At 43.5% G+C, this 19,176-nt stretch overlaps 1 protein-coding gene across 3 annotated transcripts in view; it reads left to right on the forward strand.

Annotated features, from left to right (window-relative positions):
• SLC39A14 (solute carrier family 39 member 14) overlaps positions 1 to 19,176 on the forward strand; it is a 68,838-nt gene that overhangs the window by 40,416 nt on the left and 9,246 nt on the right. For 2 of the 3 annotated variants that reach the window (XM_043983887.1, XM_043983888.1), the window contains 4 exons: positions 8,176 to 8,448; positions 12,820 to 13,006; positions 14,026 to 14,195; positions 18,930 to 19,052. In XM_043983887.1, coding sequence (XP_043839822.1) covers positions 8,191 to 8,448; positions 12,820 to 13,006; positions 14,026 to 14,195; positions 18,930 to 19,052 — 738 coding nt within the window. In that variant the 5' untranslated portion in view covers positions 8,176 to 8,190. Of the gene's footprint in view, positions 1 to 8,175; positions 8,449 to 12,819; positions 13,007 to 14,025; positions 14,196 to 17,029; positions 17,200 to 18,929; positions 19,053 to 19,176 lie in introns of all 3 variants that reach the window. The other variant, XM_043983886.1, reaches the window with a different exon arrangement.

Here is a 19,176-nt window from a genome sequence, read left to right on the forward strand (position 1 = left end):
ACTGCTGGTTCTAATCTTGTCTCCCTCCCTTCATGGTTGTTTTGTTTTAACTTTCCTCGCTCCATTTCCACCCCCATCGCTTCTCCCAGGAACATCAAGCTTCATAAGCAAAGGAAGCAGAACCCAGGTCTCTAGCTCCCCTCCCTGGCTGCCCTGGGTGGAGGGGGAAGTGGCAGACATTGGGAATCTCTTTACTTTGGGTCACCCCTTACTTTGCTAAGGGCGTGAGGCAGAGATCCAGGGAGGGAGGAATGTTAGGATCCCTGTAGGTTAGTGTGAGCTGATAAGTGAGGTTAGATCAGAGCAGAGATTCTTAATACTTTTTGTTCATGTCTTGGACCCCTTTGGCAGTCTGATGTAGACGACGGACCCCTTCTCAAAATATTGTTTTAAAATGCGGAGGATTACAATGGAAATCAGTTGTCAGGGAAAGCATTTAAAAAATTCATATACCCGTGGATAGAGCACCTGCTCTGGATTCAGGAGGACCCAAGTTCAAATCCAGCCTCAGACACTTAACACTTACTAGCTGTGTGACCCTGGGCAAGTCACTTAACCCCATTGCCTCACCTAAATAAATAAATAAATGAATGAATGAATGAATGAATGAATGAATAAATAAATAAATAAATAACAATTCATATACCCTAATTTAAGAACCCCTGGACAAAGAAGGAATGTTGTTGCTGTTCGGTCCTTTTTAGTCCCATCTGACTCTTTGGGACCCTATTTAGGGTTTTCTGGTCAGAACTGGTTTGCCATTTCCTTCTCCAGCTCATTTGACATATGGGGAAACTGAGGCAAACAGGGTTAAGTGACTTGCCCAGAGTCACACAATCTGAGGCAGGATTTAAATTCAGGTTTTCTTGACTCCAGGCCTGGTGTCAGGTCCACTGTGCCACCTACCTGCCCTTAAAGAAGGAACAGTCAGGGCAGCTAGGTGGCACAGTGGATAAAGCACTGGCCCTGGATTCAGGAGGACTTGAGTTCAAATCCAGCCTCAGACACTTGACACTTACTAACCGTGTGACCCTGGGCAAGTCACTTAACCCTCATTGCCGCCGCCCCCCTCCCCCCAAAAAAGAAGAAGGAACAGTCAGTTGGTAATGAAGTCTGGGGTATGATCCAGAGTTAGTCACTAATAGTAATAGTTGTAATAGTTAACATAATCTTCACAATAAGCCTGTGAGGTAGATGCTGTTATTACCTGAGATGCAAATGTTATTGTTATCTTCATTTTACAGTTGAGGAAGCTAAGGCTGACAAAGGTTAGTCTAATTCCCAGGTCACACAGCTAGGAAGTGTCTGAAGAAGGATTTGAACTTGGGTCTTTTTGACTCCAAATCCAGTACTCAGTCTACCTCATCACTCAGTCCCTTAGTTGGATTTGCATGGTTGTGTGCTGGCTGGAGTGGGCTAGGGGCAGGCAAAAGCCTCATCTCTGCCCTGGGAAATTCTAGGGGGAAAGGATGGGAAGGGAGGATTCAATTGCACAGTTTTTCATAAACTTGCTTCCAAACACAGAGAACCCCCAGAGTCCTATTTACAGCTGGCATGACCATGAAAAGTGAGGACTGGTGTGTGTGTGTGTGTGTGTGTGTGTGTGTGCGCGTGTGCACGCGCGCATGTGCGCTCTCGTGTACACTACACATACCAGAATTTATCTATCCCCATGAATATCATCTTCCAAAGTAGGTAGTCCTGCTGCTTTAAGCTCAAAGTACGTCTGGCACTAACTCTTCTTCAAGAATCTCTTTTTGTGCCAGTTTATGAGTCACTGGGGGGGGAAAAGTCTTCCTCTTTTCTTGGCTTTATAATGACATCTCTGTTTGGAGCCACAGCAGCGTTACCCAGCTTGGTTGCTCACCTTCATTACTGGGCTTAGTAAAGTGTAGACACCGGCTGACTCAGTGGAAAGATTTGCTGACTTTGGAGCCAGAAGACCTGAGTTTAAATCCTGTTAAGGCTTAAATTCTAGCTAGCCTGTCTAAAATATCTAATGAGTGGTCGCCAATAAATTATAAGCTTTAGCAAGAGTTAGACTTTTAAGCATTTATTAAGGAGAATAAGATTTTGGTAAAGAGAGAGAGAAAGGCCTACATTCATCTATCTATTAAAGGGAGAGTGCATTTCTAGCTCCCTTCTCTGTCAGAGTCCTCGGGAAAGAGAGCAAGTCAGAGCACCAGGCTCCCCCTTCTCCCTCCCACAAGCAAACGTCACTTCCTGACGCCAAAGAAAAGACGCATGGTCTTGCCTTCAGAGACCTTCACCTCATGGTGGAGTTTTTTTACAGTAAGTCTCCAGCAGGTGGTGTCATTCCAATTGTTACAGTCCCCGCTTTGTTTCTTTTAAGAAACGGGGCGTTTCCTTGATGAAACAGTCAAAAATAATAGAATATAATATCCTATCAAACAATTAAAGAAGAGAATCCAGCTTTCCAGACCAGAGTCCAGAATCCGGTTTTCCAGATCAGAGTCCAGAGTCCAGTTTTCCAGACCAGAATCCAGCTTCCTCCTGATGACATCTTACCACTTCAAGAAGACACTATAACTCAGAGACTTTATATGAACAGTTTTGTTTTGTTAGTTTTTGTTATCTCCTTCTGTTATTATATACCATCTGTAACATGTACTCTCTGCAGAGGCCCTCCCTCTGCAAGACTAATGTCAAAGCATCGCGTTCATGAGGGACTGCCCCTCTGGGCAGAACTTTTCTCTCTCCCTTTTTCTATATTGATATTAACATTATTAGCTAGCATAGGATATTATTTTTGGCTGTTTCATTGAGCAAACTCATTCGTTTTTCAAATGAAACAAAGCGGGGAATCTGGTTAAAAAAAAAAAACAGAAGTTTTAGCTGAATCATTTGAGAGTTGAGCGCATGCTACTGATGCGGCTTTTGAAGGACCGCCCTTTTGGGGAGGAGACCTCGACGAATGGCCATGCACCTGCTGCTGCCCGGAGAGCTGGCCAAGCACGCCGTGTCCGAGGGCACCAACTTCCAGGATGGCAGTTTAAAAACTGAGGGGGGAATGGAAGCTCTCTCTCTCTCTCTGGTTTTTTTAAAACTTAGCCATGGCGGCATGCACGTGTGCTGGTTCTCAGCCTGGCAGGCAGTTTGGGATTTGGTGAGTTTTATAGAATATAGACTAAGCTTAGATCTAAGATTATTCATTTGTATTTCTACTTTCCTATTTCCCTAATTGGTATCACCTTTTTGTTATCTAATTAATTCCCAAACAATAAAAACTAATCCCTCACTGATTAAAGCTCAGAGGCTTCTTTTTCTTAGTGGTCTGGGAGATATATAAGGGAAAAGTTAAAGGAGGAGTTTAATGCTCGTATACCCAATTTTAAATCTCACAATCCCAACTTTGACATTTCCTAACTTTGTGATCTGGCTGGTCACATTACCTCCATGAGCTTCAGTTTTCTCGTCTGTAAGGTGGGAATAAAAATAACACTCTCTACCTTGCAGGGATGTTGCAGTAAAGTGCTTTATTAGAACTTAAGTTGCTACAGGAAGGGGAGCTATAGGGGAGTAAATAATAGTAAACAGAGACCTTAGCACTTGATGGTGCTTGACTGAGCATTTGACAGAATGGATCAAGATCATAATGAAAATCAGAGTTGTCCTCTAAGAATGAGTATTTCTCACAGCTGAATAAATTCCGGTGTTGGTTCTGAGGAGGAATTAAAGGGTTAATTAAAGAACTAAAAGGGTTTTATTAGGGATAATGGTACAACTTTTACCCACAATCTCTTCAGAGATGGTGGCATTCCATGATCTTCATCCTTGCAGTATCACTGGGAGGATATTGGTATTTAAAAATAGAGGGTTTTATTTCAGGGAATAGCTTGGGGTCCTTGGAAGCTCAGAAGAGTATCCCAAATATAACTCAACCTACCCACTTTTTCCTACTAAACTCTGTAACCACCCATCCCTTTGACCTTCTTCATTTTTCTCTCCAAGATACCTGTACCAATAGGTTAGTTCCATAGACTCTCCACCCACCTGAATATTAGAGTCTGGACAATAGGCATTCTTCAGTCACTAAGTTTAACCTATATAGATTGTTAGGCCCAAATCTTTTTTTTTTCTTTTTACTTTTTTTTGCAGGGCAATGGGGGTTAAGTGACTTGCCTAGGGTCACACAGCTAGTAAGTGTCAAGTGTCTGAGGCCAGATTTGAACTCAGGTACTCCTGAATCCCAGGGCTGGTACTTTATCCACTGTGCCACCTAGCTGCCCCTCTTTTTACTTTTTAAAGATAAATTTTATTTTATTTTCAAATGGTCCAACTGCTTTAAGTGGCTATAGATTTTATTTAGTATGCTCTATAGTATTGGGACAGGTAGGTGCCACAGTGGATAGAGTGCTAGGCCTTGAGTCAAGAGGACTTGAGTTCAAAGTCAGCCTCAGGCACTTATTAGCTGTGTGACCCTAGGCAGGTCCCTTAACCCTGTTTGCTTCAGTTTCCTCATCTGTAAAATGAGCTGGAAAAGGAAATGGCAAACCACTCCAGTATCTTTGCCAAGAGAACCCCAGATGGGGTCACAACTGAGCAATGACAACAAGCAATAAGTAGTATTCTAGGGCTCAATGCAATCAGCACAATATCACTTGCAAAAAGAAGCATCTGGAGGACTTCATCATCTGTAGGGAGCTCCTCTTCCATTTGGACTTTGCACTAGATGCCCTTCCTCCATGATTGTGCACAAATGCCATTTCCTAATTTCCTGACAATAATACTGTTTCCTCCATCTTCCTTCTCAGTCTCCCTCCATCAGAGTGCTCAAAATTACTTTATGAAGTAGTGGGAAATAATAGGTAAGGTGGGGCCTAATTATAAAGGACTTTATTTTATTTTTTTGGAAGCAGTCAGGGTTAAGTGACTTGCTCAGGGTCATGCAGCTAGTAAGTGAGGTCACATTTGAACTCAGGTCCTCCAGACTCCAGGGCTAGTGCTCTGTCCACTGAGCTGCCTAGCTGCCCCTGTAAGGGACTTTAATAACTAGGCAGAGGAGTTTGGAACTGATAGAGGAGTAATAAATAAGCATTAAGGAGTTAAAAGGGAGAACTGATGGAACTTGCTGACTTTATATTAGTAGGGAAAGGTCAAAGGTGATGAATGGGATGGAATACAATTGTATCTTAAGAAATGGTGAAAAGAATGACTTAGGGGGCAGCTAGGTGGCGCAATGGATAAAGCACTGGCCCTGGATTCAGGAGTAACTGAGTTCAAATCCAGCCTCAGATGCTAGACACTTACTAGCTGTGTGACCCTGGGCAAGTCACTTAATTCCCATTATCCCGCCAAAAAAAAAAAAGAAAGAAAGAAAGAAAAGAAAAGAAAAGAAAAGAATGGCTTAAATCAAATTTATAATAATACAAGTCATTCCCAAGTTGAGAAATGGTCAAAGGATATGAACAGTTTTCAGATGAAATCAAAGCTATCTATTGCCATATGAAAAAATGCTCTAAATCACTATTGATTAGAGAAATGCAAATTAAAACAACTCTGAGGTACCACCTCCCACCTATCAGATTGGCTAATATGACAAAAAAGGAAAATAATAAATGTTGGAGAAGCTGTAGAAAAATTGGAACACTAATGCATCGTTGATGGAGTTGTGAACTGATCTAACCATTCTGGAGAGCAATTTGGAACTATACCCAAAGGGCTATAAAACTGTGCATACCCTTTGACCCAGCAATACCACTATTAGGTCTTTTTCCCAAAGAGGTCATAAAAAAGGGAAAAGGACCCACATGTACAAAAATATTTATAGCTGCTCTTTTTGTGGTGACAAAGAATTGGAAATTGAGGGGGATGCCCATCAATTGGGGAATGGCTAAACAAGTTGTGGTATATAAATGTAATGGAATACTATTGTGCTGTCACACAGTAGACAGATTTCAGAAAAACCTGGAAAGACTTACATGAACATGTAAGTGAAATGAGTGAAATGAGCAGAACCAGAAGAACAGTCTACACAGTATCAACAACATTGCGTGATGATCAACTATTGTAGACTTAACTCTTCTCAGCAATACAATGATCCAAGATAATTCCAAAGGATTCATGATGGAAAATTATCTCCACATTTAGAAAAAAGAACTGTGGAGGGGCAGCTAGGTGGCGCAGTGGATAGAGCACCGGCCCTGGAGTCAGGAGTACCTGGGTTCAAATCCGGCCTCAGACACTTAACACTTACTAGCTGTGTGACCCTGGGCAAGTCACTTAACCCCAATTGCCTCACTAAAAACAAAACAAAACAAACAAACAAAAAGAACTGTGGAAACTAGATTGAACCATACTGTTTCTACTTTTTTTTTTCTGTTTTTTGAGGTTTTTCCCTTTTGTTCTGATTCTTCTTTCACAACATGACTGATGCAGAAATATGTTCAATGTTATTGTACATATATAACCTATATCAGATTGCTTGCTGTCTTGGGGAGGGAAGGGAGAGAGGGAGAAAAATTTGGAACAAGAAATCTTATAAAAACAAACGTTCCAAACTTTCTACATGTAACTGGAAAATAATAAAATACTTTTATGATTAAAAAAAAGTGGCTTCAGACATATCTGGGAAATCTTGGGCAAACTATGCAGAGCAAAGGGAACAGAACCAGGAAAATAATTTATACAATAACAACATTGTAAAGACAAATGATGCTGAAAGACCCAAGAACAATAATCAATGCAATGACCCATCATGTTCCAGATGACCAGTGATAAAGATGGGAAGAAAGATGTATTATGAAACTCCCATTCTTGGACACGGCTGATAAAGGAATTTGTTATGCTTGGCTTTGCTTACTTATTAAATAAGGGTTTTTTTTTTCCAACAAGAGGTTGGGGCAGGGAGGAGAGAAGATAAATGTCATTGAAAACAATTACTTTAATAATATTTTTTCTAATTACATGTAAAAATAATTTTTAACATTTAAAAAATTTTTGAGTTTTAAATTCTTTCCCTCTCTCCCTCTCTTCATCTCTTCTCTGAGATGGCAAGCAATTTGATATAGGTTATACATGTGCAATCATACAAAACATTTCCATATTAGTCATGTTGTGAAAGAAAACACAGGAACCCCCCCCAAAATGAACAAAATAAAGGATGTGAAAAATAGCATGCTTAGATCTTCATTTCTTTCTCTGAAGATGAATAGCATTTTTCACCATGAGGCTTTTGGAATGATTAGGCATCCTTGTATTGCTGAGAATAGCTGCCATTCATAGTTGATCATCATACAATATTGCTGTTACTGTGTACAGTGTTCTCCTGGTTCTTCTCATGTCACTCTGCATCAGTTCATGTAAATCTTCCCAGGTTTTCCTGAAACCATCCTGCTCATCATTTCTTTCTTTTTTAAAAAAATATTTTATTTATAATTTTCCCCAAGTTACATGTATAAACAAATTTTTGCATCAATTTTTAAAACTTTGTGTTCCAAATTCTCTTCCTCCCTCCCTCCCCACTGCCCCTTAAGAACTCAAGCAATTCAATATAAGTTATACATGTGCAGTGATGCAAAACATTTCCACATTAGTCAGGTTGTGAAAGAAAACAGACAAAAAAAAACTTTAGAAAGAGGAACTAACAAAAAAAATATACTTCAATCTGTATTCAGATACCATCAGTTTTTTCTCTGTAGATGAATTTCATTTTTCATAAGTCCTTCTGATAGCATCCTGCTCATCATTTCTTACAGCATAAGTGTTCTCATCCCACGGTTTGTTCACCCATTCCCCAATTGATATGCATCACCCCAATTTCTTTTTTTAAAAAATCTCTTTTAGGATACTAACCTAGTAGTGGTATTGCTAGGTTGAAAGGTATGCATGGTTTTATAGCTCTTTGGCTGCTACAGAATAAAATAATTACTTTTTTTAAAAAAAAGAGTCAGAAGGGGCAGCTAGGTGGCACTGACCCTGGAGTCAGGAGTACCTGAGTTCAAATCTGACCTCAGACACTTAACACACACTTACTAGCTGTGTGGCCCTGGGCAAGTCACTAAACCCCAATTGCCTCACTTAAAAAAAAAGTCAGAGGTGATATCCAGATTTTGAACCTGAGAGGCAGCCAGAATGAAGAGATCGGGAGGGGAGCTGGTTTGTTGGCATGTGGAGGGCAGAGACTCATTATTACTTCATTCTTCTTTCTTGTAGCTCCATCTGGTCACCATGAAGCTACACCGAGCCCCCCAGAGCCTCCTATTAATTCTGCTGTGCATGCTGGGCACTGCTTCCAGATCCAGTGGCTCATCTCTCGGGCCACCAGCCATCACTGCTGTCTCCTTCCTTCAAGACCTCATGCATCGCTATGGTGAGGGGGATACCCTCACCCTGCAGCAGCTGAAGGCCTTGCTCAACCGCCTTGACGTGGGGGTCGGACGAGAAAACATCACCCAGCCACAAGTAGAACAGAGGAATCTTTCAAGGGTAAATGTGCTTTCTGTCTCATTCAGCACAGGAAGGAGTTGCTGGCAAATAGGCTACTTCCTTATCCACTTATCTGTAACATAGAGTTAGTGGGTGTCCAGTATTGGCTTAATAACAATAGTAATAGTAACTTACCTTTCTCTAGCCCTTTAAAGTTTACAAAGGATTCTCCTCACAACAACCCTGTATTATACAGGGATTTCCAAAAGTTTTAGTGCAGTTTTAACTATCAGAGCTTATGAATGAGGAAGCTCAAGTCTGGAGAATCTTATAGCATCAGAACTAGTCAAAGATCATCTGGTCCCCGGGGCAGCTAGGTGGCGCAGTAGATAAAGCAGCCATGGATTCAGGAGGACCTGAGTTCAAATTTGACCTCAGACACTTGACACTTACTAGCTGGGCAAGTCATTTAACCCTCATTGCCCCACAAAAAAAAAAAAAAATCATCTGGTCCAGGGGTTCCTAAACATTTTTGTTGACATGGACCACCACTCTGGTGGTCAGTCTGGTGAAGCCTATAGACTCCTCCTAAACATTTATATAAGCATAAAAAATGCATTGGATGAAAAGAAAACCAATTATGTTGAAATACACTGATTAGACTTTAAGAAAAACAAAAAAAACAAGTTGGTGGCCCCCAGGTTAAGAATCTCTGATCCAGTTCATTTTATAGCTGAGGTAGTCAGGGTCCTAAGCCACAAAGTAGCTTGCTCAGGGTCACACAGACTATTAATGGCAGCCCTGTGTCTGGTGCAAAGGAGGCAGAATAGAGAGAAATCATCTGCAGAGGATTTACTGGGGGCCAGGCACTGTGCTACATGCTGGGGGTACAAATACCAGGAAGCAGAATGGTGCCTACCCTTAAGAGGCACTGCTTGGGGGGCAGCTAGATGACACAGTGGATAAAGCACTGGCCCTGGAGTCAGGAGTACCTGAGTTCAAATCCGGCCTCAGACACTTAACACTTACTAGCTGTGTGACCCTGGGCAAGTCACTTAACCCCAATTGCCCTGCAAAAAAAAAAAAAAAGAGGTACTGCTTGTAAAGGTGAGCTGGAAAGTGGGGAGAAAAGGACGTGCCACGTGACAGGAGGAAGAGAAAGAGGAGTCTGGAGACTTGAGTTGTCAGCGAGGTGTAGCGTGCTGAGGCCCCCACCCCCTACTCCTGAAATGGGCGTCTGGGCAGGCAGGCAGCAGTCAGGAAAGGAGGGCCTCGCCTGGAAGGATCTCCGAGGGTGGGAAGGCTGGTCAGGAGGAAAAGGAGGACCAGAAATCCAAAGAAACAAGCTGAGTGGGAAGAGTTTGGATACAGTCCCTACCCTCAAGGAGGAAGCTAGGCAGGCTGGGAAGGCAAGACTTAACCCACGGAACAACCACAGAAGAGCACAAGGTGGCATCTACTTTAGGGCTAAATGAGATAATTCAGAGGAAGAGGAAGTCCCTGAGGAACCAACCTGGGCCTTCAGAGGTGGCCAGGATTTGGCTTGGGAGAAGGGAAACAGTGGAAGGTGCTGGAGTAAATCTAATGATCCCTGGGATTGATAGGGCACTTTGAGGGGCCACAGAGTCTGCTTTGGAATCTGAGAGACTCGGCTTTAAGTCATGCCTCTGATGCATCCTGGTTCTGTGACCAAGGGAAATCTTCCCTTCTTGCTGTCCCAGCGACATCCTTAAGACTATAAATTACAGATGAGTTGCTGATCTGTATTCCTGGAGGGAGTTTGCACATTGGGAGTCTCCTACTCCCTAAAATTGGAGGTCTGAACTCCCAAAAGAAGTCTGCACAGCACTTTCACTTGTATGATGTCCTTTGATCCTCACATGCTTCAGATAGACATTACAAATACTCATTTCACAGCTGAGAGATCAGAGAGGGTAAGTAACTTCCCTAGGGCCACAGAACTAGAAAGTATGTAAGGTGGCATTTGAACTCAGGTCTCTCCTGATTACAATTCTAATAAGTTTTCCACTATGCTGTGCTGTTGCTCAATACATGATATCTTCCTGGGGGAATGGAGGGAGAAGAATCTGAAAACACGATTAGTCAGGTTAGGCCTACAGTGTGCATTAAAGGAATAGTCTACTCCTTTGTGCCTAGGTTGCACACCTCCTTGCCCATTGAAATTCTCCTTTCCTTTCAAGAAGAGAGTGATTAAGGTGGTCATGGGGCTTGAGGCCATGCCTTAGGGGGACTGAGTTAAAGCTCAGGGGAGCATGATAGGTGCCCCCCAGCATGTGAAGGACTGTAATGTGCAGGAGGGGTCAAGGCTCATTTTCTTTGTGCCCAGAGAGCAGAGCTAGTAGCACTGGGTGCTGGGGAGGAGCTGGGCTCTTCCTCCTTGGATAACTACTTGTCAGGTATGTTGTGGTTGGGATTCCTTTTGTGTGTGGGTTAGACTGTGACTTCAGGCTCCATTCACAAGCCTTCCCTGATTTTGAGTACTCACTTGTCCTCTACTCCCACTCCCAGGCGGAGGGTCTTCCCCCCTTGTCAGAGGGACTTGAGATCCTTCCTTGCTTGGTTCTTTCCTTTGCCTCCATCACGTCCCACCTTGTTGTGTGTTTGTCTCTGTATATGCTGTATCCCTCTAGAACCACAGACCACAAGCTTCAGGAAATGAGGGAGTAAAGTGGATAGTGTCAGGCTTAGAGTCAGGAGGATCCAACTTTTAATCTTGCTTCAAACACTTGTTAGGAGGCAGCTAGGTGATGCAGTGGCTGGATTACCAGGGCCCTGGAGTCAGAAAGACCTGAGTTCGAATGTGGCCTCAGACACTTACTAGCTGTCACTTAAGTCTGATTGCCTCCCCCCAACACCCCCCCACACTTGTTAGCTGTGTGACCCTAGGAAAATCACTTAGCTTCTCCCGGCCTCAGTTTCCCCATCTTTAAATTGGAGATAATAATAGCACCTACCTCACAGGGTCATTGTGAAAAAATGAGATCACATATGAAGTACTTTGCCAAACTTAAAGTGCTATATAAATGTTAGTTATTATTATTGGGGACAGGGACTGTGTAGTTTCCCCAGTGCTTTGTGAATAGTAGGCTTTTAATGAATAATATTGGATTCATAGTCCTGAGTAGAAGTGAATGAAAAAGTCAGATACATTCAGTCCCACTATAACTCAATATAATGAGTTCCCAGAAAGCACTGAAATATGCAAAATCTGAAAATAAAAACTACAGGGCTTATGGGGGAAATGGCATTAGCAGTAGAATATTCATCATGGACACATGAAGAAGCATTGGAGCCTAACAAAAATGGTAGCACACTTTTTATACAGGGCAAATGGCTAAGAAATATATAAATACTACAATAGGTGTTGTTCAGCCTGCTCCCTAGTTTCCAGGGGCTGGACCGGGGGCCTTGGTCATAGTGGACGGTAAAAGGTGGTGGGGAGCCAGGGTTAGACCAGCCCTCCTCTACCCACAGCTCCTGCTGTGCCAGAAGATAGACAAGAAATGTGGCTCTTGACCTTGTCAGAGCTCTAAAGTTTGCTTTGGAATTGGGTATTAGATGGGTCACAACTTGTGGCTTATTGTGAAGTATACTGCTACTTTCTGTATTCTCATTTGTTTTTGGAAACAGAGTATAACAAGCTTTACATTTGAATAATGCTCAAATATATTGCCTAATATAGCAATTGTATTGGAACAGATTCGGCTTTTAGAAACAAGCATTAGAGAAGAAGTGATTGTACACAGGTGGGTCCAGGACATGGTGAGTCTTGACTATCCTGGCTGCTTTTTTTTTTTTTTTGGAGGGGCAATGAGGGTTAAGTGACTTGCCCAAGGTCACACAGCTAGTAAGTGTCAAGTGTCTGAGGCTGGATTTGAACTCAGGTCCTCCTGAATCCAGGGTCAGTGCTTTATCCACTGTGCCACGTAGCTGCCCCCATGGCTGCTTTTTTTTTTTTTTTTTTTTAGTGAGGCAATTGGGGTTAAGTGACTTGCCCAGGGTCACACAGCTAGTAAGTGTTAAGTGTCTGAGGCCAGATTTGAACTCAGGTATTCCTGACTCCAGGGCCGGTGCTCTATCCACTGTGCCACCTAGCTGCCCCTCCATGGCTGCTTTTTAATGAAGAAGCTGGGGTAGGTGTAGAGAAGGTAGGGAATGAGGTGGGGGAACCAATTCATAGCTGACATTACCCGGAGGTAATTGGCCTCTAGAAAGGAAGAGTTCTGGGCTTTCAAAGCAGCTTCATCCATAAGAAATTGGAAATTTCTAAGCTTCACTGAATATGGGAAAGCTGTCTCATCTTACTTTTTTGAAAGACCTCTGAGTGATGTTTCCATTAAAAGAAAAAGCAAAGCTTTTGGACTCACAGGGGCCTTTGTTTTGTCCTCCCAACCCCACTTTTCTCACCAGTGCTTTAGCTCTGCAGACCTCTTTGCTGCCCACAATTTCAGTGACCAGTCGAGGATCGGCAAGCCTGAGTTCCAGGAATTCTGTCCCACAATCCTGCAGCAGCTGGACTCTCGAGCCTGCACCTTGGAGAACCAAGAGAATGAGGAGGACGAGCAGACCGAGGAAGGGAAACCAAGTGCAGTGGAAGGTAAGCAGTCATGTCTAAGAACAATGTCGCTCCTCCCTTTGGGCCTTCTCAGCATTTCATGGGTGCCACCAGAGCTAGTCTGGTGTTGTAGCACTGTTGGGTCCCCCGGTGGTGCTGGTCTCTCCCCTTCCTAGTTCCTACCTGGCCCAGGGAAAGGCAATGGAGAGAGCAACAACTCTCCCCAATTCTCCCATCAGTCATTCTCTCCCTGATTCCGACCTAAACAGGTTGTCAAACTCAGGTAATAGGCCTGGCTTGAGACTGTCTTTTAATTTCCTGAGAGGTAATACTCCCATCTGGCCAGATTTTTAAAGTGGTCCCATTCTCCCTCCTCTCCTACACAAATGCTCCCTTCCCACCAAACTGCACGTTGTCCTGTGATCATGTCTCTTCTTGGAATGTCCTCTCTGATAATCTCAATCCTGCCCGGTTTAAGTCCTCCTCTCCCCATGCCAGCCGGTGTCCTTCACTGACGACTCTAGCTCACATCAACCTTTCTCTCTTCTAAAATCTTAGAGTCATTATCAGGCCTACTCACTTGACAATCAATCACGTGCTGCCTTGTGATATCTCCCGTATTGTCTATTACTGTCTTTTAACGCATTGATCAGGTTCATATTGTAAGCAGCAACCTAGGATTTATCTCCCAAGTCATGGACAGGTTGTGGTCTGCTTTGGTGGAGAGGAGAGTTCTCACACTGGGAGCTCCCCTACAGTGACAAATTCTCAGCCCTTCTGTTTGAGTACTATTATTGCACGTTTTGCATGTTTATGTTTTTAGTTCCCTAGTAGATTGTAAACTCCTTGAGAGTAAGAACACCACCTCTGTGACTTGTTTGCCTCTCCCGCAGGGCTCAATTCAGAGCAGGTGTTCCCCAAGTATTGGTTGGTTGGTTGGCTCCAAGAACGTGTGGGTGTGAAACAGGGCCTCCTCCGAAGGAGCCGCACCAGCAGCCCTCCACCGCCCTCTCCCCTGCCCTTGGTAACCAGGGCTGCTGTCTGTTCTTGTTCCTCCGCAGTGTGGGGCTTTGGTTTCCTCAGTGTGTCCCTGATTAACGTGGCTTCTCTCCTGGGAGTTCTCATCATGCCCTGCACCAAGAAGACCTTTTTCAGCCGTGTCCTCACTTATTTCATCGCCCTGTCCATTGGAACGCTGCTCTCTAATGCACTCTTCCAGCTGATCCCAGAGGTGTAGTAGAAAAGAAACCAAACCAAACCAAACCAAACCAAACCACAGTTTTCTTTTTGCGTCGACAGCTGGGATTTCCATCAGCTGACTTCCCCCCACCCCATTCCATCCCATTCACTCACCCAATCGCCATTGAGAAAATATAATTTCCCTTTTGTGCTGAGCCTCGACACCAAGGATGCTTCTTCCTGTTGGATCTCTAGGACCTTCTCTTACTCTTCTACAATCCCAGAAAGCTCTCAGATTTGTCTCTGGTCTCTTCAGGCAATGTCAGGTGCAAGGTTCCTCCTTATTCCTTCCTTCCTCTTCCTGTACTGAGTTTCCATGTACCTTGCCATATCTTTTTTTTTAATTGTCCAGACCTGTGATTTCATCAGCATAGAGAACTCCAATTGTGGAAATTCCTTCCACTAATGCAGGTTAGCAACTCCTCTGCAAGTTAAAGCCTTTAAAGTTGTCTTTAAGGCACTTAAATGTAGCAAAGAGCCAGGATGTGTACTGAGGTCTTCCTGATTTTGAGGTTGGCCCATTATTCTTTTCCTGGAACCTACTATTCCTCATAGTCTCTCATTATGGGAACTAAAAGGACAGATAGTATTTCTGGGAACCTCTTGCCCCAGGTAAATATAACCCGCTAAGGGCATGTGTTCCCTTGGATCCTTAGTACTGCCCTTAACTCATGATCCTGGTGAGAGGTTAAATGTGGCTACGAGGAAGAATCCTAAAAGATGAAATGTGGATCTGGGAAGGAAGGAGGATCATTCACAATATGACTGATAGAATCGGCATAGGAGGTAAAAGGTGTTTCTACTTCTGGTCTTCAATTGAAGCATCAGAGAAGGCAGACGAGAATCAACACAGGAAAAGTTGGTAGGGGGAGTTATTTTGTCAGTGCCTGACCAACTGTCTAGACCTTGCATCTTGACACTTTCCTGATAGAGCTGGTTTCCTAATGGCTTGTTGGGGCTTTTGTGAATTATGAAGCATTTGTTAATTTTGTTTCTTAATTATGTGATTCAAGAGCTATAAAAACGATCCCCAATTTGATGATCTTCCTAACAGAAGGAAAATCTGCCCTCCTGCCTGTGCTTAGCACGGGGCCTGGCAAGGAGCAAGTTCTTAATAAATGCTTGCTTACTGTTGACAGACTGCCCTGGCCCCTACCTGCCCTTTGTAACCAGGAGGTAAAGAAACAACAGAGCCCCATGTCCCAGCCAAACAGAATTTGGAAATCTCTGAACTTCTACACTATTCCTTTTGGAGATGAGCTCCATGATCAGATGAGTGTTTCCTTGGGTTAATCCCTCAGCAGCAATTCGGGGAAACTCAGCTAGGTTTGAGTCCAGGACAGGTGAACTTTTGTTCCTTTTCTCAGGGAAAATTAAAAGCTGCCTGGCCTCTAAAGCCCCTTTTATCTTTTTGCCTAAGCAAAGTCTAGGCCTTTTGTACTTTTATCTACCCTTCCAACCTCCCATTTAAAGACCTGTAACACAACTAAACCCCTAGATTATAAGGTGAGTAGCAGGCAGCTAGGTGGCGCAGTGGATAAAGCACCAGCCCTGGATTCAGGAGGACCTGAGTTCAAATCCGCCCTCAGACACTTGACACTTATTAGCTGTGTGACTCTGGGCAAGTCACTTAACCCTCATTGCCCTGCAAAAAAAAAAAAATAGATGAGTAGATTTTCATTCCTGTAGTGAAGGGATGACATCTCACCTATGCCCACCCAAGATACTCACAAAGCCAAAGGAGGCTTCTCTGTATGACCTAAGCTTTGGCAGCTTTGGCCAATGCCAGTCAAAAATATCTCATCAAAACTTTCCTCTCCACCCCCACCCAGGGCAATCTTCATCTTCTTGGGTTATTGTTTTTACAGCTCTAAAAGTTTAATTTTGTTTTCTTATCTGATGTGAAATGCCTTTTTTGCCTAATTGAGTGGAAATGAAATGATTGTGCACATGCTCCACCCCTGGCATGGTTCACAGGTACCATTTTCTGGGATCCTGATAGCAACCGGTATTTGGCACAGCCTGATCCAAGATGGTGGCTGTGGCTCAAGGAGTATGTGACACTAGGAAATGTTGAAGGAGAAATTGTACAATGATCTGGGCGGTCCTAGAGCTCTGTCTTCTAAGTTTAGGTCTCCCCAAAAAAAGAGAACTAGGCAAGTCTAGAATATAAGACCTTGACAGATGTGGGAAGAGGCCCCAATTCCTTGTCTACTCTTCTTATCCCTCCATCTTCCATGCCCACAAATTTTGTTTGTATGTACCTTCCGTTAATAGATCCAAATAATAGTAGTGTGTGTATATGTGTGTGTGAATACACACTAGAGATTGAATTTACCAGGCAAAAATACCCGATAGGGCTCCACCTTTGAACCTGTAGAAGAAAGAGGCTTTGGGTCCCAAAACTTTCATGGTCATAGAGAGGACTCATGACATGTGTAACCACATGACTCATCATTCAAAAGTTGGCAAAATGTGACTGCAACAGCTTTTGGGGGAATCACGTGGAAGGAAATAGGAACACAAGCTACAGGGCTCAAAGGCCGCCTTAAAACTCATCATTGCGATCTGAATCAACTCATTAAAATTTTTTTCCAACTCAAATCACTAACAAATGTTCTGTTTTCTCCCTCCCTCCCTATTTCTTCCCATTTCTGATTCTCCTCCCCCCCCCACCCCGTTGAACCCCCTCCGCTCCTCTCTGGACATCAAACAAACCCTTTCCCCTTCTCTTCCTATTTCCATTCCTCTGAAACCTATGGGTTGATATTCTTTTGGGTCTTTTCCCCTTTCCCCCTTGGGTGGGGTTGGCCCCCCCGACTGCAGTGTGGGGATACGGTCTCCTCTGTGTGACCGTCATTTCCCTCTGCTCGCTCGTCGGGGCCAGTGTGGTGCCCTTCATGAAGAAGACTTTTTACAAGAGGCTGCTGCTCTACTTCATAGCCCTGGCGATTGGAACCCTCTACTCCAATGCCCTCTTCCAGCTCATCCCTGAGGTATGCCGAGGACCTTCCCACATGGAAGGAGGTCTGGTCTCGGGTGGATGGGTGGGCTTAAGTGGGGAACCTTCCAGTTTCATGGAAGGCGTGGAGAGAACACTTGAGTCCTGCTTTTAACTTGAATTAGGACTCGATCTGACAGAATCAGATCACTTGGTGCTCTCCCTTCACCCCCTACTTGAGCTCTTGGCTCTCTCTCAACTACAAGTAATTAGTTCCTAACAGTGGAGGCTCAACTCAAAGGTCTGTTTGGTTTCTGGAGTAAAGAAGTGGGAGAAATCACCAAAATTTAGGTCTTACCCAGCAGCTCCATTCTCCTCTGTTTAGAAGGATGGATATAGAGCAAAGGTGACCCAGATGAGGTCATTGATGGTCAGGATTTGCAAGTGTTGTTGGCACCTTTGCCCCCTTGCACAGCTGAGCTAGCATGCTCTCCCCAGCAGGGAACAGCATGCAAATATTTAGAAAGTTTGGTAATCGGTTTCTGTGATTCTTTATTTCATTGTGGTGTAACCAGAGTTACTTCCTGCCTCTCCAGCTCATAAGATTTTTTCCATTCAGTTGTCTCCAGCAGATCTGGGCCTAGCTGTAATTGAGACAGACACAGAATAATACAACTTTATGTTTGTATTTGTTCTGCAAAGTGTTTTCAGGCCTGTTTTCTCAACATGATGTTTATAACAACCATGTGAGAGATAAGGCAAGCAATCTTCTACTCCTTTTAGATAAGAAAGGTAAGTGATTTATACAAGTTAGTGGCACAAGGGAGAACAGGAGCCAGATATCTAGACTCTTTTCCTGCTGCAGTGACTGCAGACCACAGCCTATTGATGTGAAAGGAGAAAGATTAGTTGCCTATATCTTACTCAGCATGTCCTTGAGGTGATTTGCCTCTCTTAGGTACAGCTACTCTATACATCCAGATCGCCTACTAGTTGTTCAGGCTTATTAGTCTATAATGATGTTATTGGAAAAAGGCTGGGAGCTGCTCAGGCCTTTTATGGAAACTCAGATACAGGGGTGGGTCTCCTGAGACCATCTAGTAAGTCAACAGATAAACCTTAGGTTCACTACTGTAAATGGGGAAGTTGCAGGAAGAACGAAGAACAAAAATTGAAATGTGCTTGAGTGGGTAGTCTGCTCTCTCATCAGTCTGCTATGTGCATTGTGCCTAGGAATGGGCTACAAGTCTTCTGGCTTAATGAGGAAATGGATTTCCTCTTATAGATGGTCTAATTTACATCATTTCCCTTTGTGCTCCCAGATAGTTCAGACAGGAACATTCTATTAAGTTAGACGAAAAGATAGCACATTGACATTCTAGTCAAATGGAGTTGGCTGCTTAATTGGAGGAGCTTAATGATGAAGGATGTACTTTGAGAGGGGAAAAAGCTAGTAAGAGATTCGGGAAAAGCATTTTATCAAACCAGAGGTACATGCCCTTGGTGGTATTATGCCGAAGGTCCCATCCCTGCAGTATCTCTCATCTCTTATATAGAAACAAGTTCTAGGTGATGGGGAACTTTTCTCATAAAGCATCTCTGAACAGACCTAAGAGTCCTGTATCAGTGAAACTTCAAGTATGGAATCCTTCTGGAAGAAGAATCCTTGGCTTGTTAAAATCACTGCAGTAATCTGGGATGTTGGTGCTTACATTCCTCATGCCGGAGGGCCCCAGGGATGGTTTTACATTGCTGTAAACTCACTCTATTGTTCTGGGTCCACAGGCTTTTGGATTCAACCCTCTAGAAGATTATTATGTCTCAAAATCAGCAGTGGTATTTGGGGGCTTTTACCTCTTCTTCTTCACAGAGAAGATATTGAAAATGCTTCTCAAACAGAAAGACGAGGTGAGGCTGAAGGGGCTGGCAAAGGAATCTCTCCTAACAAGGTTCTCTTCTCAAATAATTTTTATCTATTTTATGTTATTACCATTAAGTCCACCACCTTTAACTTTCACATTCCTCTCATGGT

This window comes from Dromiciops gliroides, chromosome 2 (assembly GCF_019393635.1).
Source record: "Dromiciops gliroides isolate mDroGli1 chromosome 2, mDroGli1.pri, whole genome shotgun sequence".
Classification (NCBI taxonomy): domain Eukaryota; kingdom Metazoa; phylum Chordata; class Mammalia; order Microbiotheria; family Microbiotheriidae; genus Dromiciops; species Dromiciops gliroides.